Here is an 18,042-nt window from a genome sequence, read left to right as displayed (position 1 = left end):
TATCCCGCCGTGGGATCTCATCGCTATCACACATGTCACAAGTTCAATGAATCGCTTCTTATCATAACAAGAAGGAGTGGTTGATATGATATTATCATATCACACCTAATTAGATGAATCGATCTATTATTTTTAATGATCACCGGTTATTTTACAATTGTTTTATGATAATAAATTGTACAAAACATAAAAATATAACAATCTGATTCGAACAATGGGGCATAAGTTTATCACAGCACTTTTAGATAATTATCAGTCACTGAAGTACGCAAATAAAATATAGATGAACGGCTAACTTTATGGGGCCCCTCACTATGTATTTAATATGCACTTATATACAAATTATTTTAAGATGTTATTAGTTTTATGTTTATTTTGTTTTAATTTAGGTAGGGGAAGGTTGCGATCATGGGACCAGCGCTTTCAATCAATCAATCAATCAAAATATTCTTTATTCAAATAGGCTTACAATAAGCACTTTTAAATTGTCAACAATGTACAATATTCATCTTATTCTAAATATCAGAGCTATTTATTGGTGCAATAAACAATATTGTTTTAAAACTACATTGAATTAATAAAATGATATCAATCTAAATTTTATAAAAAAAATACTAGTCTAAAAACTTCTAGAATAAATTCTAAATGTCAAAAAAAAATTGTATAAAAATACATTGAATTATCAATATCATCATTAATAACCTATATAATTAATTGTTTTCAGCAACACTTGTATCCCACGGTGTTTCATCATTCATACATAAACCTACGGACCAAATTGACAAGTGTGAAGGAATGTTGCCACAGTTGGGCCAGTGTCGTTCTTATCGATATTAAAATTATTATTACATCGTAGATTTAAGAATTTAAGGTGCACCCAAACGGGACAATGAAATTGGCAATTTGATCGGCTAATCAATATACCAACTTTTTCTGTGATTTCGACAGATCAAAAGGTCTGTAGACCGCTAATTAGAGATATTTTTTTTATTTCGAAGCAGCAATAATATTATTCGAAAATTATATAGATATTTATGATATACTTGCCATAGCGTGACAGATAATTTATTATCGTCGGACATGGTATTTTATTTTTTACCTACAGGCTCGGAAACCTTTTTATGTTTTAAAACTAGTGGGTAAAAATGCATGGTATTCATCCACTACCTCGAAGATACATAGAACAAACCAAAATGTGTACCTCTCATTTGAAACTCATAATTATACTTATTCTTGATTTAAACTTGTCTGTTGTATGTACTTTACAACTTGTCGATATATTGTTATCGACATATACCCTTCCCTATTTTAATTTTGCTGTTCCTGGTATCATTTTACCTCATTATTTTTAAAATCGGGACTTAATCGCGTATAACTACATATTAAACTGACCTCCAACGTTTCAAGGACGGCGTTGTCCCCGTGGTCTCGGAGAAGACTGGCTTGAAATGACATCAACACCTTCTGACAGCCGCGCGAGTTTTTCGAACTACCCGCACTTGGTTTTGATTATCAACTTGAACTGTTTGCGCACTAGGGATGTTACTCTGTCGACATACAACACTGACGATATTCGATTTAACGACTGTCGATATTATTTTCGGCTTACACTTATTAATGACAGGATTCCATGTGGATGAGATCCTAAAACCTTCGTCCCGATTGAAATTGCGATGTTTTTTGATTTCAATGGCTTCACGCACTTTTCTACTGTAGAAATGGCGTTCCGTGGAAAGGACTTTAGGGTCATGTAGTTCGATCCAGTGGTTTGGCCCTGACTCTAACAAATGTTCAGCCACGGCAGACTTGTTGACCTGACGATTTTTCACAGCCGCGATGTGCTCCTTTACCCTTTCTTCTATGGTGCGCTTAGTTTCTCCAATGTAGGAGCTACCACAACTGCAATCAATTTTATAAACGCCAGGTGATTGAAACGGTATAACGTCCTTAGGTGATCTTAGGCTTCCTGCAACTTTGGATAATGTAGTTATACGCGATTAAGTCCCGATTTTAAAAATAATGATGTGTAATAATCGTGAAAGTTTAAATCAATCATTTTACCTGTCAGTCATTTGTCAATTTAGTCCGTAGGATTATGAATTTTACTTTAGTCTTGTGTGCTATAGTAGGCTTTAGAGATCAGTAATATACGCTTTACATAATGTTTAAATCGATTAAAAGACAGTTTATTTATTTAATCGTATGGCTATAAACTGGTCGCTTACTAACAAACTATTATCAACTTAAGGACTACAATTTTATATCTAGCTTCTTCACCCAACGGGATGCGTTCACATCAGGGCTGAGCAAGTCCAGGGAGTGGCCAGTGTATTTCCTCTTTGGGCAGTCATGAATTATGTGATGTATTATCTGGGCAGAGGCTCCGCAGTCACATGTCGGAGAGTTTCTCCAGAGTCCAGCCACACTTAAACATGTAGTTTCCGCAAAGCCCATGTTCCGTTCTAAGCCTGTTCAACTGGCACCATTCCCGCCTGGGGGCCGAGAACCCAACTGGCTTCTGCGTGGGATCATAGGTTGCAACGTCTGCTCTAGGTGGATTTGCCTTCCATTCGTCCTTCCATCTTGCTTTAACATCGAAATCATTTTCCATAAGGGCAGGTTTGGGTTTCTAGTTATTTCACATGCTTCATTAAGTAATGCTTGCTGCCTTCTAAGATGCGGGGGAGGTATATGGCTTAAAGTGGGCAGCCACTGCAAAGGGATCGACTGTATCGTGCCGGATATGCAGCGCATAGTTTTATGCAATTGGACATCGATTTTATGTATATGGGCACTATTTAGCCACACCGGAGCGCAAGCAAGAAAGCAAGAAGCGGAAAGCAAGTTGCGTAAGCACTTTTTATTTATATATTCAATTTATATATTTGTATTATACTAATATATATGTAGGTTTATTTATTGTATTTGTGTATGTTTATTTTATAATAGTAGGTATCGACTTGTATTTAATAATTACAATCTCATACTGGCTCTATAATATTGTGCACCAAACTAACTATCTCTGTTTTGCCCAATGGTTGACTGGTAGAGAATGCCTTAAGGCGTTAAGTCCGCGATTTGTACTTTTTTATTGATAATTTGTGCAATAAAGTTTAAATAAATAAATAAATATTCTCCTGCTGAATATACTAGACTAAAGTCCAGTTGTACGGTAGTACATCCGCGCCAGCTCCCCAAGACGTGCCAGTAAGTTTGTGTAAGATGTTGTTTCGGGTTACCAGTTTTTTATTCAACTTACTCAGGTCAGGTGACTACGGTATGTCAGCCGAGCGAGCGGTCGAGTGTGACACCAAGGTACTTAGGTTGTGGGTTGTATGCTAACACTCTCCCGTCGAAAGCAACCTTAGGGCAATATGTGGTTATTTAGGTTAAAAGACAGTTCAGTGATGGCATTAGGAAGTTTGTTATAAAATCTTACACAATTACCCATGAATGATTTTTTAATTTTATGGAGCCGAGTGAAGGGCACTGCAAGCTTATGCTTATTTCTAGTGTTTATATTATGTACATCACAGTTTTTATTAAATTTAAAAATGTTTTTAATTTTGATTGTGGTCCAATTAAATATTTCTAAATCTAATCGTGCTAGATGGAATCCAGTAAGGTACAAGGTGACCTTAGGCCTCACTTTGGGCCACCTCGTAACCTCAGTCGCGCCTCGCTTCCCGGAAAAGAGTGACGCGTCCAAGTGTGTTTCGAGCGCTGTTAAAGTTAAATTACGCGAAGGAATAAAATCACGAAAGTATAAATACATTGACAATTGATTTTTTGTGTTGACGTATAATGCTTAAATATTTATTAATGAGCAAATTTAAAACAACAGTTTCCAGGCATTTGTTTTCTCTATTTTTTAATATTTTTATTTATGATGTGGTACCTAGTTGCTATCAATGCACCACCTGTGGGTTCTATCATCGGACCGGTCCAATCATGGCAACTTTTTTTTAGAATTATTTTTAATCACCCATGCGCAAATAGACAATATGTAAGAAAAAACTAGTACATACCTATGAAAAGAATATAATTTTTTAATTATAAAATTTGCATAAAAAATATTTCATTCAAAAAATATTTTTTGTCGATTTCCATAAGTTTCCTTGATCGGGCCATTGGTCTGAATTTCCTAAGTCCATTGGTGGCGACTTTGTAGTCCAATGAAGGTGACTCTGGTCCAAAGAAGGCAACAGCTTATGAAAACCTTTTCACGAATTTTCTCTAAATTGATTATATTGTTTTTTTATTGTGAATAAGGTATTTCATAAATAGATGTCTAGAATTAAATCTTCTCAAAGTAGTTTTAATTTTTGACATAAAATCTATGAATTATAGAGCAGCGAAGTTAAGTGGTCCAATGATAGCAACCTTCCCCTACTCGCATAATTATGTAAAAATCTCAAACACTTTTTTATGCTCAACCCAACAGCGCGTGTATGTTTTGTATTGTACTTATGGACCTATAAAAATGCATAAGTAAAGATAAGTATATAGACGTGTGACACAACATTTTTTAAGGTGGATAAGGTTCTTCAGACATTGGTGCTGGTGCGGCTGCGGCCTCGACGGGGAGTCGAACCTGTGCTACCGGTCGGCGTACCCACCGTGCTCGAGGTAGGAAACAACCTGAAAAAAAAATATGACAATGAAGATAATTTTAATCCAGAAACTTGAAGCCAAAATTTAAATATATGATGAAAGAAGGTAAATTGTTAGATTTTGTGTTGCCAAAAAACTAGGTTTTTTTGGTCTTATCGTGGCTTTACAAATTTTCAGTTCGGTATCATTATTTTGGTTTTACTATAGGTTTACCACAGGTATATAGTTAAAAATTCAATAACATAATGTATGACATTGCAATGCCCTGCCAGGGCCCATAAATGACTCTGAATGTACTAGTTGTTAAGATCTGTACTACACTATGATGGCAATCAATAAATGACTAAATGACTACATATATTATAATAAGTAAGAGTAACCTCATCGCGCGTGCATACGCGTCTGTCATTTCATCGACAGGTGCTAGTGGCTCCATCTCGTAGGTGCGCAACGCGAGGTACGGAGCTCCGGCCGCCACAGCGCACGCCATCTGTTGACCATACAGTTTGTAACGGTTTCTTTTTACTCCAACCTTTTTTATATTTTACGTTTGGTGCTGGCCAAAATTTTTCAAAATTTTTATTCGTTCTCGAGATGTTTCTGGAAAATAGCAGAATATCACCGGTGGGCCTTGAGTCCAGATCTGTTACGTTTTCTATCTAAATTTCTACCTATATTTTTTCACTAAACTCTTTTATCTACACTACATATATAGTTTGTGTGCTATACGTTTTCCCGGTTCGGGGCTCTTCCTCTGGATTCGAGGCTGCTACCCTTCCTCTCCGGACTCGAGGCATTCACCTTCTACTCGCCGCTCGAGTCCGGAACGCTGCCCTACAAGATCTTCCTGCAACTATTCTTCCTCTTCACGCTGTTCCTTCTTCAGACAAGCCCGGGACAACCTACGTTCGACGCATCGTCCCCGGCCTACTATCAACTAACATCTGCTCAGGGAAGTGAAACCTTAAGGCTTTGTTTCGCGGAATTTCCTACCCTTCAGCTCAGTTTCTTTCCCACGTCCCTCTGACTTTTATTTCTATCTTCTCTTCTCACGTGTAAATAAACTTGTAAATATATATCTTCTCTTTCATTATCTACCTCTACATATAACGCCCTTAAACGTTATAAGTTTTAAGAGGTTTGCTGGCACTAGAATAGCATAGATTATTCCCTGCAGTCTTATAGACCATCATTATTCAGATTCAAATTAAAGGCAGCGAAATATGGGATGACACTTCTGTTGCAAACTGGTTTCTTTACTTACAGTTTCTCTATTGGCTTCCATTTCAGCTAATTTCATGTTCAAATCGTGTTTTAGTCCTTTCATCAACACGAAATCTTTCTCCAGGATACCCTGTAATCCTGGAATCATTAAAACAATGTAAGAAGAGTTCTATTTTATTTGAATCTTTTTTAAGGACACCGAATGTGTCACGGCTAAAGGCAATACCAAAATGATATTTGCGGAAAATGTACAAACTACTTAACTAATCTACATTTCATAAATACTACTTATGCACCTGTATATCGAAAGTGTTCTGTAACGACATCAGGCGTACGAAGAACTACCTACATATTAGAAAAAATAATCCCGGCGATGCCCTAGACTAGAAAGTGGCGAGGGGAAGGGCTTTGTCGCCAACTATACATTGCAAATGTTTTTACTGTTAATAGATACAGTCCATCACTTTAAATTAAAACCGGGTTAATTTAACACTATTTTAAAAAATTAATACACCATAAGCTATTTATAGATTTCTGTGACCACAAATAAAGTTAAAGTTATCACACCTGCATTCTCCAACAATTTTTCCAGATCCAGATCTTCAACCGGCAACTTAACTGGCAATTCCGGGAGTTTGTCGAATGGCGTCCGCGATCGCGACCGTGGTGTGTGGTCCTCAAGGGGCCTAAGGACCCCTGAGGACCGAGGAGTCCGTGAGCGTGGTGTGTGGGCCCCTGGTGGCCTTGGCGTTCTTAATCGTGGCGTGTATAAAGGCTGAAGAGATTGTGAAGGACGCAGAGAGTGGCGCCGAGGAGTGGACGGTGCTGGAAATAAACACATTGATGAGAAGCTTATTATAAATTGTAATCTTTAACAATGAAGGGACATCTGAAGCGGGAACAAATATCTCCTGCTAGCCAAGTCAAAATGACAACCGTTAATGCTCTGTGGTGAAGTGAATGAAATGCAACTGGCTTTGTCGCACCAATACGAAAAAGCGATAGAGTGATAACTACTTAACCATAAGCTTCAAACGTGATAGATTATTTGGTCTGGACCTGTGGATGGCAAGCTCTGACTCGGCTGGCTCTGAGAGAGGGACAGTGCAGACGCAGTCGCAGCACCTCACTAGTATAGCGGCGCAGTGGGGCAAGGAATATCTCGCAGACCTGTGGAGGGCAAGGGGACGTCCCACGCGTGCGGGCGACGGGCTTGCAGTGTGTCTCCTGGAGGAGGGCGGGGCTCGGCGGGCTCTGCTAGAGGGATAGTGCAAACGCAGTCACAGCAGGTCACTAGTATTGCGGCGCGGTGAGACAGGGAGTACTCTCTGGAAGTAATAAGTGAGAAAACTTATATTGTCAAGTAGTAACTTTCGGAATCAGAGAATAAAAAGCGACTTCAATTCACCTATCCTATTCTTACAGGTCTCTAGTGTCCTGGATTTCTTCTTCCTCTTCCTCCAAAAGTTGCAGGCCTCCTGAGCTGCTGCGCGTCACGCTAGACCCTCGGGAGGTGCTTGGCGACTCTGTTGTGATGGTCTTTTTCAAAGCTGGCCCTGTTGAATCGAATTTAAAATAAATTACTGTATTTCTTGGAGGTATGCGGTCGTATATGGGTTTAGAAATATCGACGGTGCTTGTGGAAGACAGATTTTTGTTTTAGTAAAGTTTTTATTGTTTCCTTTATGTAACTTTTTGGGAGATTCTCAGATAATTTTACTTCAGCAGAAAACAACTGATAAGTAATCACTTAACAGGAGAATAACAGCACGGAGTAAATTATAAGGAAATGAGTTTTAAATTACGTTAAATGTGTAGAAAAGATCGCATCGTTACCAGGGTGGATGCAGTAGGCTCCGAATTCCACCTTCTTCCCTAGGACCCCGAGGAATGGGAACTTGATCTTTATTGTCTGCAGAAGAGTTTCCTCGTTTAGGTCCCAGATGTGGAGCCACTGGAAAGGATTATGAATAATTTTAATATCACAGGAGGATATAATGTGGAAAGATCCGTTGATCTAGTAACCAAAATCAAAATTAGTATAGACCAAAAACAAATAGGACTAGGTGTCTTTATTGACTTGCAAAAAGCCTTTGACACGGTCAGTCACACAATACTCCTGAATAAGTTAAGAGATGCTGGCATCAGTGGCGTTGCTCTTAAATTTTTTGAGTCATATCTCTCTGAACGCAAACAAATAGTTAAAATCGGTGAATACGAAAGCAAACCTCTGCCCGTCACTTGTGGTGTCCCCCAGGGGTCAATTTTAGGGCCACTACTTTTTCTTGTTTATATAAACAATATTTGCGAAATTGGTCTTAAAGGGGAGGTAACTCTGTATGCGGATGATACTAGTCTCTTTTACTTCGGAAACTCCATTCAAGATATTATTACAGACGCCCAGACGGACCTAAATATTCTTAATAAATGGTTGCAAAAACTAATTACATTATATTTACAGCTAAAAACAAAAAAATATCCCATCACAAACCCCTGACCATAAACAATCAACAATTAAATAAAACCGAAAGTGAAAAATATTTAGGGCTAATATTGGATAAACAAATCACCTGGACACCTCACATTGAAAAAATAAAAAAAAAAGATTATTTCCCTTACTGGAGCACTACGAGGTATATCGAAATGTCTCCCAGACAAAGCACGTCACATGATTTATAACTCTCTTGTGAAACCACACATCGACTATCTCATTTAAGTATGGGGTAGCGCAACGATCACTCAAATAAACGCATTGCAGAGAGCACAAAATAAACTAATAAAGGTATTATTCAATTATGATCGTTTAACACCAACCGAAAATGTTTATAAAAAAACAAAAACCATGAATGTCAAAAAATCGTATACTTACTCTACTTGTATGCTTTTAAGAAAAATCATACAGAGGGATTTACATATAAAAGTTTCCTTTACAAAAAAACATAAAGTGCAAAGAATGAAATTAAGAAACGCCAATGATTTGATTCTTCGTGCTCCACGAACAAGTTATGGTAAAAAGAGTTTGCTGTACGATGGTGCAAACCTATATAATAAATTGCCAAAAAGCATAAAAGACGCTAAATCTACTATAACTTTTAAAAGGTTGCTAAAACACCACATAAACCATCAATAAAAATGACTAATTCTAACCTAACAAACCATAATAATATAGTATAATATCGTAATCCAAAAGTAAATATAACTAATATTATATACATACATATATAATGAATCTATTTCATCAAGAAAAAAAAAACTAAAGAAACAGGTATAGATAAAAACTAATAAATAAACTTGATTTTGTGACATCGTTCCTCTTCAACTAACTTATTTTTTTCCACCTCCACTATTAACCTTTATTCAGTTTACTTTTTGGGTTGCGTTATTTATGATATGAATACAAAGTAAAACACAAAAACGCCTATAAAGCAATATAAAAAACATTACATAAAAAAATAACCCCTAACCTAGGGTGCCCGCCAGCATCATTACTAAATGTCATTATATTGAGCGTACTCGTTATTCACACAAGCGCTTTGTCACCTCCATGCTCTTTAGATCCGTTGTAAATATCTTTATCTCTCCCGTCGTTATCTCTGTTTCTATACACCGGTTTCGGACCGATGCAAAGCATGTTCGCTCTTCGCTCGCATCCACTGTAATTATTACCTACAAAAATATTAATGTATTTATACCTACCTTACACAAAAAAAAAATAAGCTTAGTTTAAGTTTTAGAATAAGTGTATTTTGTAAATAAGAATATAATGTGCGCTCATCGAATATTTTTATAGTTGCATGATAAAATAGTACCAATTCTCATGTAAGTGAATATGTTCTGTATTCTTTTGAGATAAATAAAGATCTTTAAACCTAAACCTAAAGAGAAGAGTCTAAATAAACTGGACGGGGAATATATGTACCTATAGGTTCATATTCATACTACAACACTTTTCTTTCCGGCAAAAAGACTGAAGTAAGTTGAGTGATTACTTGCGAGATGGCTAAATAATTATGTATAACTGATCGTATTTGAAACATAGCAAAGAAGGACAGTCGCACGGCATTATCTGATTTTAATATCTACGCAAGAAGGTAACGTACACAGTTGTTACAGAAGGCGATGACCACCTCCATGTCCGCGATGACCTTGACGTCGAGCACGGCTGCGCGCGCCGGTGCCGGCAACTTCGCGAATGGACTCGACTGAAAACACAACATGAAACTTCATATACATATACGGTACGAAACAAAATTCCTTTTCTCAAATTGTTCGGTTTCTTTCAGGAAACAGTTCGGTTTATTTATGCCAGTAATAGCTTCGAAACCTTTACAGCCACTCAACTTTAGTACTAATGGGAAATAATAAGAGGAGATCATGACTGTACCTGCGTGATATCCCATAGGCGGACTGCGCCGTCAGCACTGCCTGTTGCCAGCATGTGCAAGGCTGGCACCACGTGGAAGCAGCTCACACCCTGACAGAAAACCATGGTATTATATGTATAATAAGGTGTGATAACCTAAATAAACAAACAACTCAGGACAAGAACACACGATTGGACGATGGATGATATGTAAAACGAATATCGACTATGAAGCTGCAAGATTGTTTCGTTAAATCCTGCAAGATTAAATCGACATTTATTCTCAGCAGTTTAGTCAAGACTAAAGAGGGATCGTTTACCCTCTGTACTTTGAACACGTAGTCGTCCAGCTTCCCCGGCATGTGTCGTGCCCTCACGCTCACATCCCCGTCGTGCGAGCAGGACCACACAACGTTTCCGCAGAAGCCGACGCGACGCACGGCGCGCGCGTGCGCCCGCCGCCAGGTGGTGATGCTGATGTAGCTGGTGTGTGGAGGGGACGACAACTCCTGGGAAACCATTAAGATAAGAGTAATATTATCTTACTACAGCAGTCAGGCACTGCTATCGTGAAAACAGGTCTGAAGAATCTGACTCAAAGTATTATTACAGACGACCACTTTAAAATCCTACAATATCACTATGATCTACCCTCTAGAAATATTTTTATAAAGGTGAAATTTTGGGATTTGAATTTGATTTGAAAGTGGTCATTATTATTAATATGTACTTTGTGTAAGATTCTTCAAATTATGAGCAGTATCTGACTGCTGACCTGATAGCGATCTTCTACTCAGCAATCAAATTTGCTAGTTACATTTTCAAACCAACTCCTAAGCAATATTCAGGGTTCTCTACAGCTGACTGGTCACCTTGCTAAATGGTCAGACGTGATAATCATGTCCAGAAGTAGACGATGGTGGTCTCAGCGGCGGGCAGCGCGTGCCTAAATCTCACACGTACGATGTCACCGCGCGCCATGCCCAGAGCTAGCTCAGCGTAGGACGACAACGAAGATGGTCAGATGTGATAATCATGTGTACCCTCCAGAAGTAGACGGTGGTGGTCTCAGCTGCGGGCAGCGCGTGTCGGAAGCGCACGCGCACGATGTCTCCGCGCGCTGTGCCCAGAGCCAGCTCAGCGTAGGCCGACAACGAGGATGGTAAGTACGCAACACACTGTAAAATAAAATGTGAATCACTTTTAAAACATATTTTAAAGTTTCGCAACAAAGAAAAAGCAGAAGATGGAAGAGTATAACCACATTATTATTATTAATTTGTTTGCTTTTCAGTAAAGAAACATCATGCCTGTCTGACCTGCTGGCTGAGATCGCGATTTGGCCAGCAGTAGACTTAGAAGTATTTATCATACTGGGGCCGATTTTTGAGTCTCACTGTCACTAAAATACCGGTTGAAAACGGTGAATTGCCTACTATTTTCAGTGACAATTTTCTGAATTCGAACGCCGTGAGATTCAAAAATCGGCCCCCAGTATACTTGAATTGCGAATTTGATTGTGACCCACCCATACCCCATAACGACCTCACTCCCTGAATAGGTATATGTCTGATATCCTCAAATAGGTATATTGAGTTGGTGATAAGTTGATAACGTTGACGTGTCTTACCGTAGGGATATGCGGTAATCCAGTGATACAGTAGCGGAGAGCGTGCGCAAGAGTAGATGCATCGTAAACAGCAAGGCTGCGGTCAGACGCGGCGAGCAGGAAGCTGAGAGAATCCTGTATATTAGACGATTGATAAGAAAACGAAACGAAATCAACGCAAGAGTTTAGGTTCGGGAAGAACTTCCTGATTAAAAAAAAGCTAAGGAAGGAAACTAATCAAGTTGACCCGATGTAGATTTAAGTTTAGCTGTAAAACATTTCATTAAAGATCGTCGGAAATATTTTAATGGTAGACTTACGCTCATGTAGATAGCGTCGGTGATCCAGCAGTTTTTGACGCGTTTGCGTACTCCGGTTCGATCGTAGAACACCTGTCAACATTTTTTTTTCCATAAAACATAGCTAAAAACACTCCCGACTAATTCAGCTTTCAAACCAAAAAAAAACGAAATCTATATCGGTTCATTTGTTCGGGAGCTACGATGCCACAGACAGATACACAAACAGACAGACAGACAGACACGTCAGACTTATAACACCCCGTCTTTTTTGCGTCGGGAGTTAAAATAAACTCTCTGTCGAGAAACCATGGAGATTCTTTCCTCCTCCAGAGAAGCCTTTTATTCAGTAGTCTTAGGCCTAAGTAAATAATGTACTTGTTCATAAGAATTACCTCATAGGAGTGCAACAGCTTGAGTCGGCCGTCGTAGAGGCCGACGCGGCCGCCTCGCGACACCGCCGCGTAGCAGAACGACGAGCTCGTCTCGATCGTCACCATCTTAACAATCGTCTCGCGCTGAAATCATTATACAGGATTACAGTGATTCCCATTCTGATAAAAAAAGATACAAGCTATGTAAGGCAGCGTTCCCACTTAAGCGTCGCGTGTCTCGGGGCGCGCAACGGACGTCTCCGCCACGCCACCTGAATTTAATTCAAAAAACGTCTCCTCAGTACATTTTGTATAGGAAGGACGTAAGACGCGCCCCAGGCGGCGTGGCGGTGGCGTGGCGCGCACCTCAGGACATGCGTCTCTTAAGTGTGGCCGGTCCCTAACAGTTGCACCATAAACAGAGTGAGTGGCCTAACAATCCTAAAAAAAAACGGCCAAGAGCGTGTCGGGCCACGCTCAGTGTAGGGTTCCGTAGTTTCCCGTATTTTTCTCTAAAACTATTCAACCTACCAAGTTCAAAACAATTTTTCTAGAAAGTCTTTATAAAGTTCTACTTTTGTGAATATTTTCATATTTTTTAAACTTATGGTTCAAAAGTTAGAGGGGGGAGGACACATTTTTTTAACTTTTGGAGCGATTACTTCCGAAAATATTTACAATATTAAAAAATTATTTCGGAAACCCGTATTCATTTTTAAATACCTATCCAAAAATATATTACACGTTAGGATTGGAAGGATAAAAAATCACTCCCCACTTTACGTGTAGGGGGGGTACCCTAATAAGACATTTTATTTTACCACTTTGTCGGCGTGATTGACGTACTAATTGAAAATTTGCCATAAAAATTTCAATTCCCTCTCCGCTCTGCCCATTCACGCCCTTTGGAAACCACCTTTATACTCGTATTAAAAGATTTGGGATTGTATCCAATATCCATCATCCATTACATACTACCCATATTATCTTTTAAACACTTGCATTCGAGTCATGTTTAACGCAACAAAGAAGAAGTGTGGAGGTACCTTGCAGTGTTGCAGTGTCTTGACAGCGACATCTTTCAGTGGCGTCCACCGAGGCGGCGCCGTGAGCAGGAGCCGGGCGAGCAACTGCCGCCACCACACGCGCCCGGCGCCCCAGCCGTCCAGAGCATTGAATAAGGCGTTGGCATGAGGCTCGTATCTATGCTGGCCTGGAATTGCAAAGAATACTCTTTTATCATTTTCTACTTAGTTTATACAGTCATGTTCCCTGAGATGAGGTTGAGGCATTCAGGTTCCTATTAGCTAAATTGGTTCATCAATACTAAGTAATATGCTACGGAAAGCCTAATTTCCAAATTTTGCAAATACCATTTGCAAATCCATGGATTTAGTAGTAGTAGTAGTAGTAGTAGTAGTACACTTTAATGTACCAGGAAATAATACAACACAAGAAAAATATATAGCTTATCATGATCTGTAAATTTAAGTGGCTCAACAAACAGAGCGCGTGACTGCAGCTGCACCCTGCACCTGTATTGTATGGTTTTCGAAATGAACCCCGATCGATGAGATTGATGAATTACCGAATATATTGTTGATAGCCTTTACAAAGCCCTCCCGGTCGAGGGACAGCGCGAGCGAGGTGTGGGGGGCGGGGGGGGCGAACTCGATGCCTTCCTCCGCCGCTGCCAACCGCATCACCTCTTCCACGCGTCTGCAAAAGAAACGAATATGTTATTTTAGGTTCACTCACATTTAGGGCTGCCATCCGTCCGGGTTTCCCCGGATTTGTCCTAGTTTGGAGGCCGTCCGGGGGCCGTCCGGGCGGGGTGTCAAGAAGTGTCCGGGGAAAACCCGGACACTTTTCATGTAAGAAAGCACCTCATTGAATTTAAGTATTAACATAATAAAAAACCGGCTAAGTGCGACTCAGACTCGCCCACCGAGGGTTACGTATTCGTACAAACTTTCAATAGTTAAAAAAAAATCCCATCTCATATTAACTATAATTACTAAATATAGATAACCACGAAGTGGGAGCCCCACGAGTCAAACCGGGGATCCGGCAGACCACATCGGCGATGGCGAGATAACCTCGACTCATTTTTGAGTGGTTGGTCAGACATAGCACTTAACAGAGACGAATGGAAAAAGAGGGGGGAGGCCTTTGCCCAGCAGTGGGACACAGCAGGCTCCTAATAATAATAAACTAAATATAAGTACTAATGAGCATTATTGTGTATAGTATAGCTCCATATCTCGGTGAATTCTTTAACTAAATTGAGCGACCTGTATAGTATGATGATTTTTCAGGGACAATCCATACTAATATTTTAAATGGGAAAGTGTGTGTGTCTGTTTGTTTGTCGGTCTTTCACGGCAAAACGGGGCGACGAAATGACGTGATTTTTTAAGTGGAGATAGTTGAAGCGATGGAGAGTGACATAGGCTACTTTTTGTCTCTTACTAGCCCCTCCACTTCCCTAAAAAGGGGTTGAGAATTTGTATGGAGCATACCGCAATTTTCGAATTTTACGCGAGGTAAGTCGCGGGCAAAAGCTAGTTCTTTATAATGTTAACCGATTTCGACAGTTTTCACTTTATTTGAAAGATACTGTTTTAGGTAGAATCTCGTATAATTTTGAAATACGATATGGATGTATAATATGCAAGGGCGGTAAGATTGAAAGTTGGAATTTAAAAAAAAAATGACAATTTAAAAAAGTTTCCAAGATACAGACTCGATTTTATTGTTCCTGTACTATTCAGCCAATGTTTCGTAAAAAAGAATCACAATTTTCCGTTGGTAAACTTCGGAGAAAAGGGGGCGAGGGGGAAACGGTATTTTTTTTACCGAAATTATTTTTAAAAAATTATAAGAAACTAGCTTCTGCCCGTGGCTTGCTCGCGTTAAATTCGAAAATCGCGGAATTCTATGTATGGACAACCTTTCAAATCGATAGCATAAGTAGTTCTCGAGGTATTTACGAGTAGTAATGTGACAGACGGACAGAGTCGCATCATATCATAAGGGTTCCTTTTGTACCTTTGTGGTACGGAACCCTAAAAAGAGACAACTTCAATTTTTTTTTAAGAAAAATTTTTTTGTTTTTGTTTATTGCAGATTACACATTATGTGAAATTAAAAAATAAATGGATCAGTATTAAAGGCCCTGTTTTTAGGGTTTTTAAAAATATTTTCGGACTCGTCCGGGGAAAAAATGCGATTTACGCCAAATGTCCGGGTTTTTTGAATCTTTGTCCGGGTTTTACGAAATTCGAGATGGCAGCCCTACTCACATTTAACCCTAGAACTGGAACCTTTGCCAAATACATGCAATATTAAAAATAGCTTTAAATATTGCATGTATTTTGCAAAGGTTAAAATAGCTTAAGGCCATCTCCCCTCCTCGACTTCCCTCCCTCCGAGTTAATCTGACTTTTTTGTCTGTCGACATAAAGGTACGAGTACATAGACAGAGAAATACATGTAGTTGGCACGATGTCCAGTGTGCTTTCCGTACTTCTCGGGAAGGCGTGACGCAGCTAGCAGCAGCTATACTAAACCTAAAGCAGAAGCTGCTTAGCTACAGCTAAAATGTAGAAACCTTATTAAGATGTAGGCACCTGTCAATGTCCTGTGAACTTTCCTTGGTTTTCCGGAAGGTCCGACGTAGCTTGCTCAGCGCGGCCGGCGTCAGGGCGTCGAGCAGTTGTCGCGCCAGGGCAGACCTGAGACCTGGCTCTGAGTCTTCACTGAAATTGATCACCAATATGTCGACAATCCATCAAACATACTTTGTACCGTACCGACTTAATTGAATAATGTGAGACAGTATACCTATAAGCCATATTTTCATAGATTTAACAACAGTTAATGATACACAATTATTGCAAAGTTAACTTGGTCTAAAATATAATAAGATCCCACCCCACCTAATATCCACTCGCGAAGAGGTGAAAATAACGATTTTATCTTCCGGTTGAGCACCCTTTACCTGTGTTAATAAGACATAAAATATAACTCTTTATTCTGTAGTACCAAAAAATTGGAACTTTAGGAAATTACTAACTAACTTTATGAATCAGAACTGATTACCACATGGTAAGCGCATCATACTTTAAGTAAACTTAACTCTGTACTCATCAATCATCATAATATATTTATGTACTTACTCAAGTAAACTGTCTTCAGATTCGCTCTTCACTGAGCCACTTTTCAGGCCTCCCTCAGAATAATCATCATTTATAGACGCTTCGGACATTTTATTACATCAAAAAAATGTTTACAAATATTGTGGTAGAGTTTGGTCGATATCGAAGTTATCACCAGGTGTTGCTTGTATTTTTAATAACAGTGCCATCTGTCGGCAAGTAGAAGAACTAAATTCGTTCACATGAAACCTAAAGAACAAACACTTGCACAGTTGAGATTAGTGCCATCTAGCTGTTAATAGCAGAACTATTGCGACGAATGGTAAAATGGAGTGGTGATGTGATGGTGTTTTACTGGTTATTTTTCACTTTGTTGACGGCAGATGGCAATATGAACGTTATTTCATACTTCAACCTTGTTCATGTGGAGTCAAGTGATATGGGGGCTATGGGGCCGACTTTTTAATTTCGAGCGTTTGACTTTGGGTTTCTAAAATCTGCGGAAAACGTACGAGTATATTATATACTCCTAATTATTTATAATAGTTAGTTGAATAATGTAGATAATACCTACCTATACCTAATGCATAATTATATCGTTGCCGAATAGGTTTTATTTAGTGGTTATATATAAGATGTTACTAAATTAGTCACGGATATTTTAAGGCACGTTAATTAACATTGTCAAAACAATTAACTTCCACTAGAAATAAAAAAAAAAAAAACTTTTCATATTTTTTTTTGTTTTCATTTACTGAACAAACAATTTCATTGTAGTTTTCGTCTAAAAATAATGTACATTTAACCTCACAAGACGTTTAACACTATCTGTCATGTCAACAATTGTATGTATTAAAATGTCATTGTGGTTCAACGGAAATAGGTGTAACTGGCAGTTAAGAGATACTAAAACCTGTTCAATGAGTTTTCATTAAATGATCACACTAACAGGGTGTTTAAAGTTGCATTTTTTTTCCTAGTTTTCTCCAAAAACACATAGCAAAACCTATGATGTTTCAGGGCATTTTCGCGAGAAAGGTTTGAATAATTTTTCGCGAAAGTGCCTTTCATACATAAAATCCGTTCGAGTATATTTAATATACTCGAACGGATTAGGTACTATTAGATGTAAAAATATCCGTGACTAATATGGTAACTCCTTATATAACATTTTGTGTACAAGATATTCCACCTCTAAAGGAAAAAGGAATGAAAGTGGGTAATGGGGATCTAATTTTATGTTAAGTATAAACTATTCTAAATTAATTCAACGATATCAGTAAAAAAATTCATTTTGGAAAATAAATCAACACGAACGAAATAAATAAAGCAACACCTAGTTCATAATTAACATAATAAACGTTTCCAGGAAAATGCAACCTACAAATGAGGTACAAAT

The 18,042-nt window shown here is 38.7% G+C and overlaps 1 protein-coding gene across 1 annotated transcript; it reads right to left on the bottom strand.

Moving 5' to 3' along the window:
• Positions 1–5,821: 5,821 nt before the first annotated feature.
• Positions 5,822–16,762, bottom strand: LOC125239578. The gene is made up of 16 exons (XM_048147212.1): positions 16,665–16,762; positions 16,116–16,244; positions 14,072–14,202; positions 13,530–13,696; positions 12,505–12,627; positions 12,131–12,202; positions 11,832–11,945; positions 11,245–11,379; positions 10,522–10,710; positions 10,223–10,312; positions 9,939–10,040; positions 7,675–7,792; positions 7,262–7,394; positions 7,009–7,166; positions 6,406–6,663; positions 5,822–5,976 (listed from the first exon to the last, which is right to left on the bottom strand). Exons 1-16 carry the CDS (start codon positions 16,751–16,753, stop codon positions 5,822–5,824), a joined length of 2,163 nt encoding a protein of 720 aa, XP_048003169.1. The 5' UTR covers positions 16,754–16,762.
• Positions 16,763–18,042: the final 1,280 nt, after the last annotated feature.

Source organism: Leguminivora glycinivorella, chromosome 2 (genome assembly GCF_023078275.1).
Source record: "Leguminivora glycinivorella isolate SPB_JAAS2020 chromosome 2, LegGlyc_1.1, whole genome shotgun sequence".
NCBI lineage: Eukaryota > Metazoa > Arthropoda > Insecta > Lepidoptera > Tortricidae > Leguminivora > Leguminivora glycinivorella.
Note: the sequence above shows the minus strand (reverse complement) of the source record. Positions and strands in the feature narration are given on the sequence as shown.

Coding starts and splice junctions, on each gene's coding strand:
- LOC125239578 (XM_048147212.1), bottom strand. CDS start 16,753: ATGTCCGAAGCGTCTATAAATGATGATTATTCTGAGGGAGGCCTGAAA. Junction 12,628..13,529: donor AGACACTGCAACACTGCAAG/GTACCTCCACAC, acceptor TAATGATTTCAG/CGCGAGACGATTGTTAAGAT. Junction 10,313..10,521: donor ACGTGTTCAAAGTACAGAGG/GTAAACGATCCC, acceptor GTTTTCTGTCAG/GGTGTGAGCTGCTTCCACGT.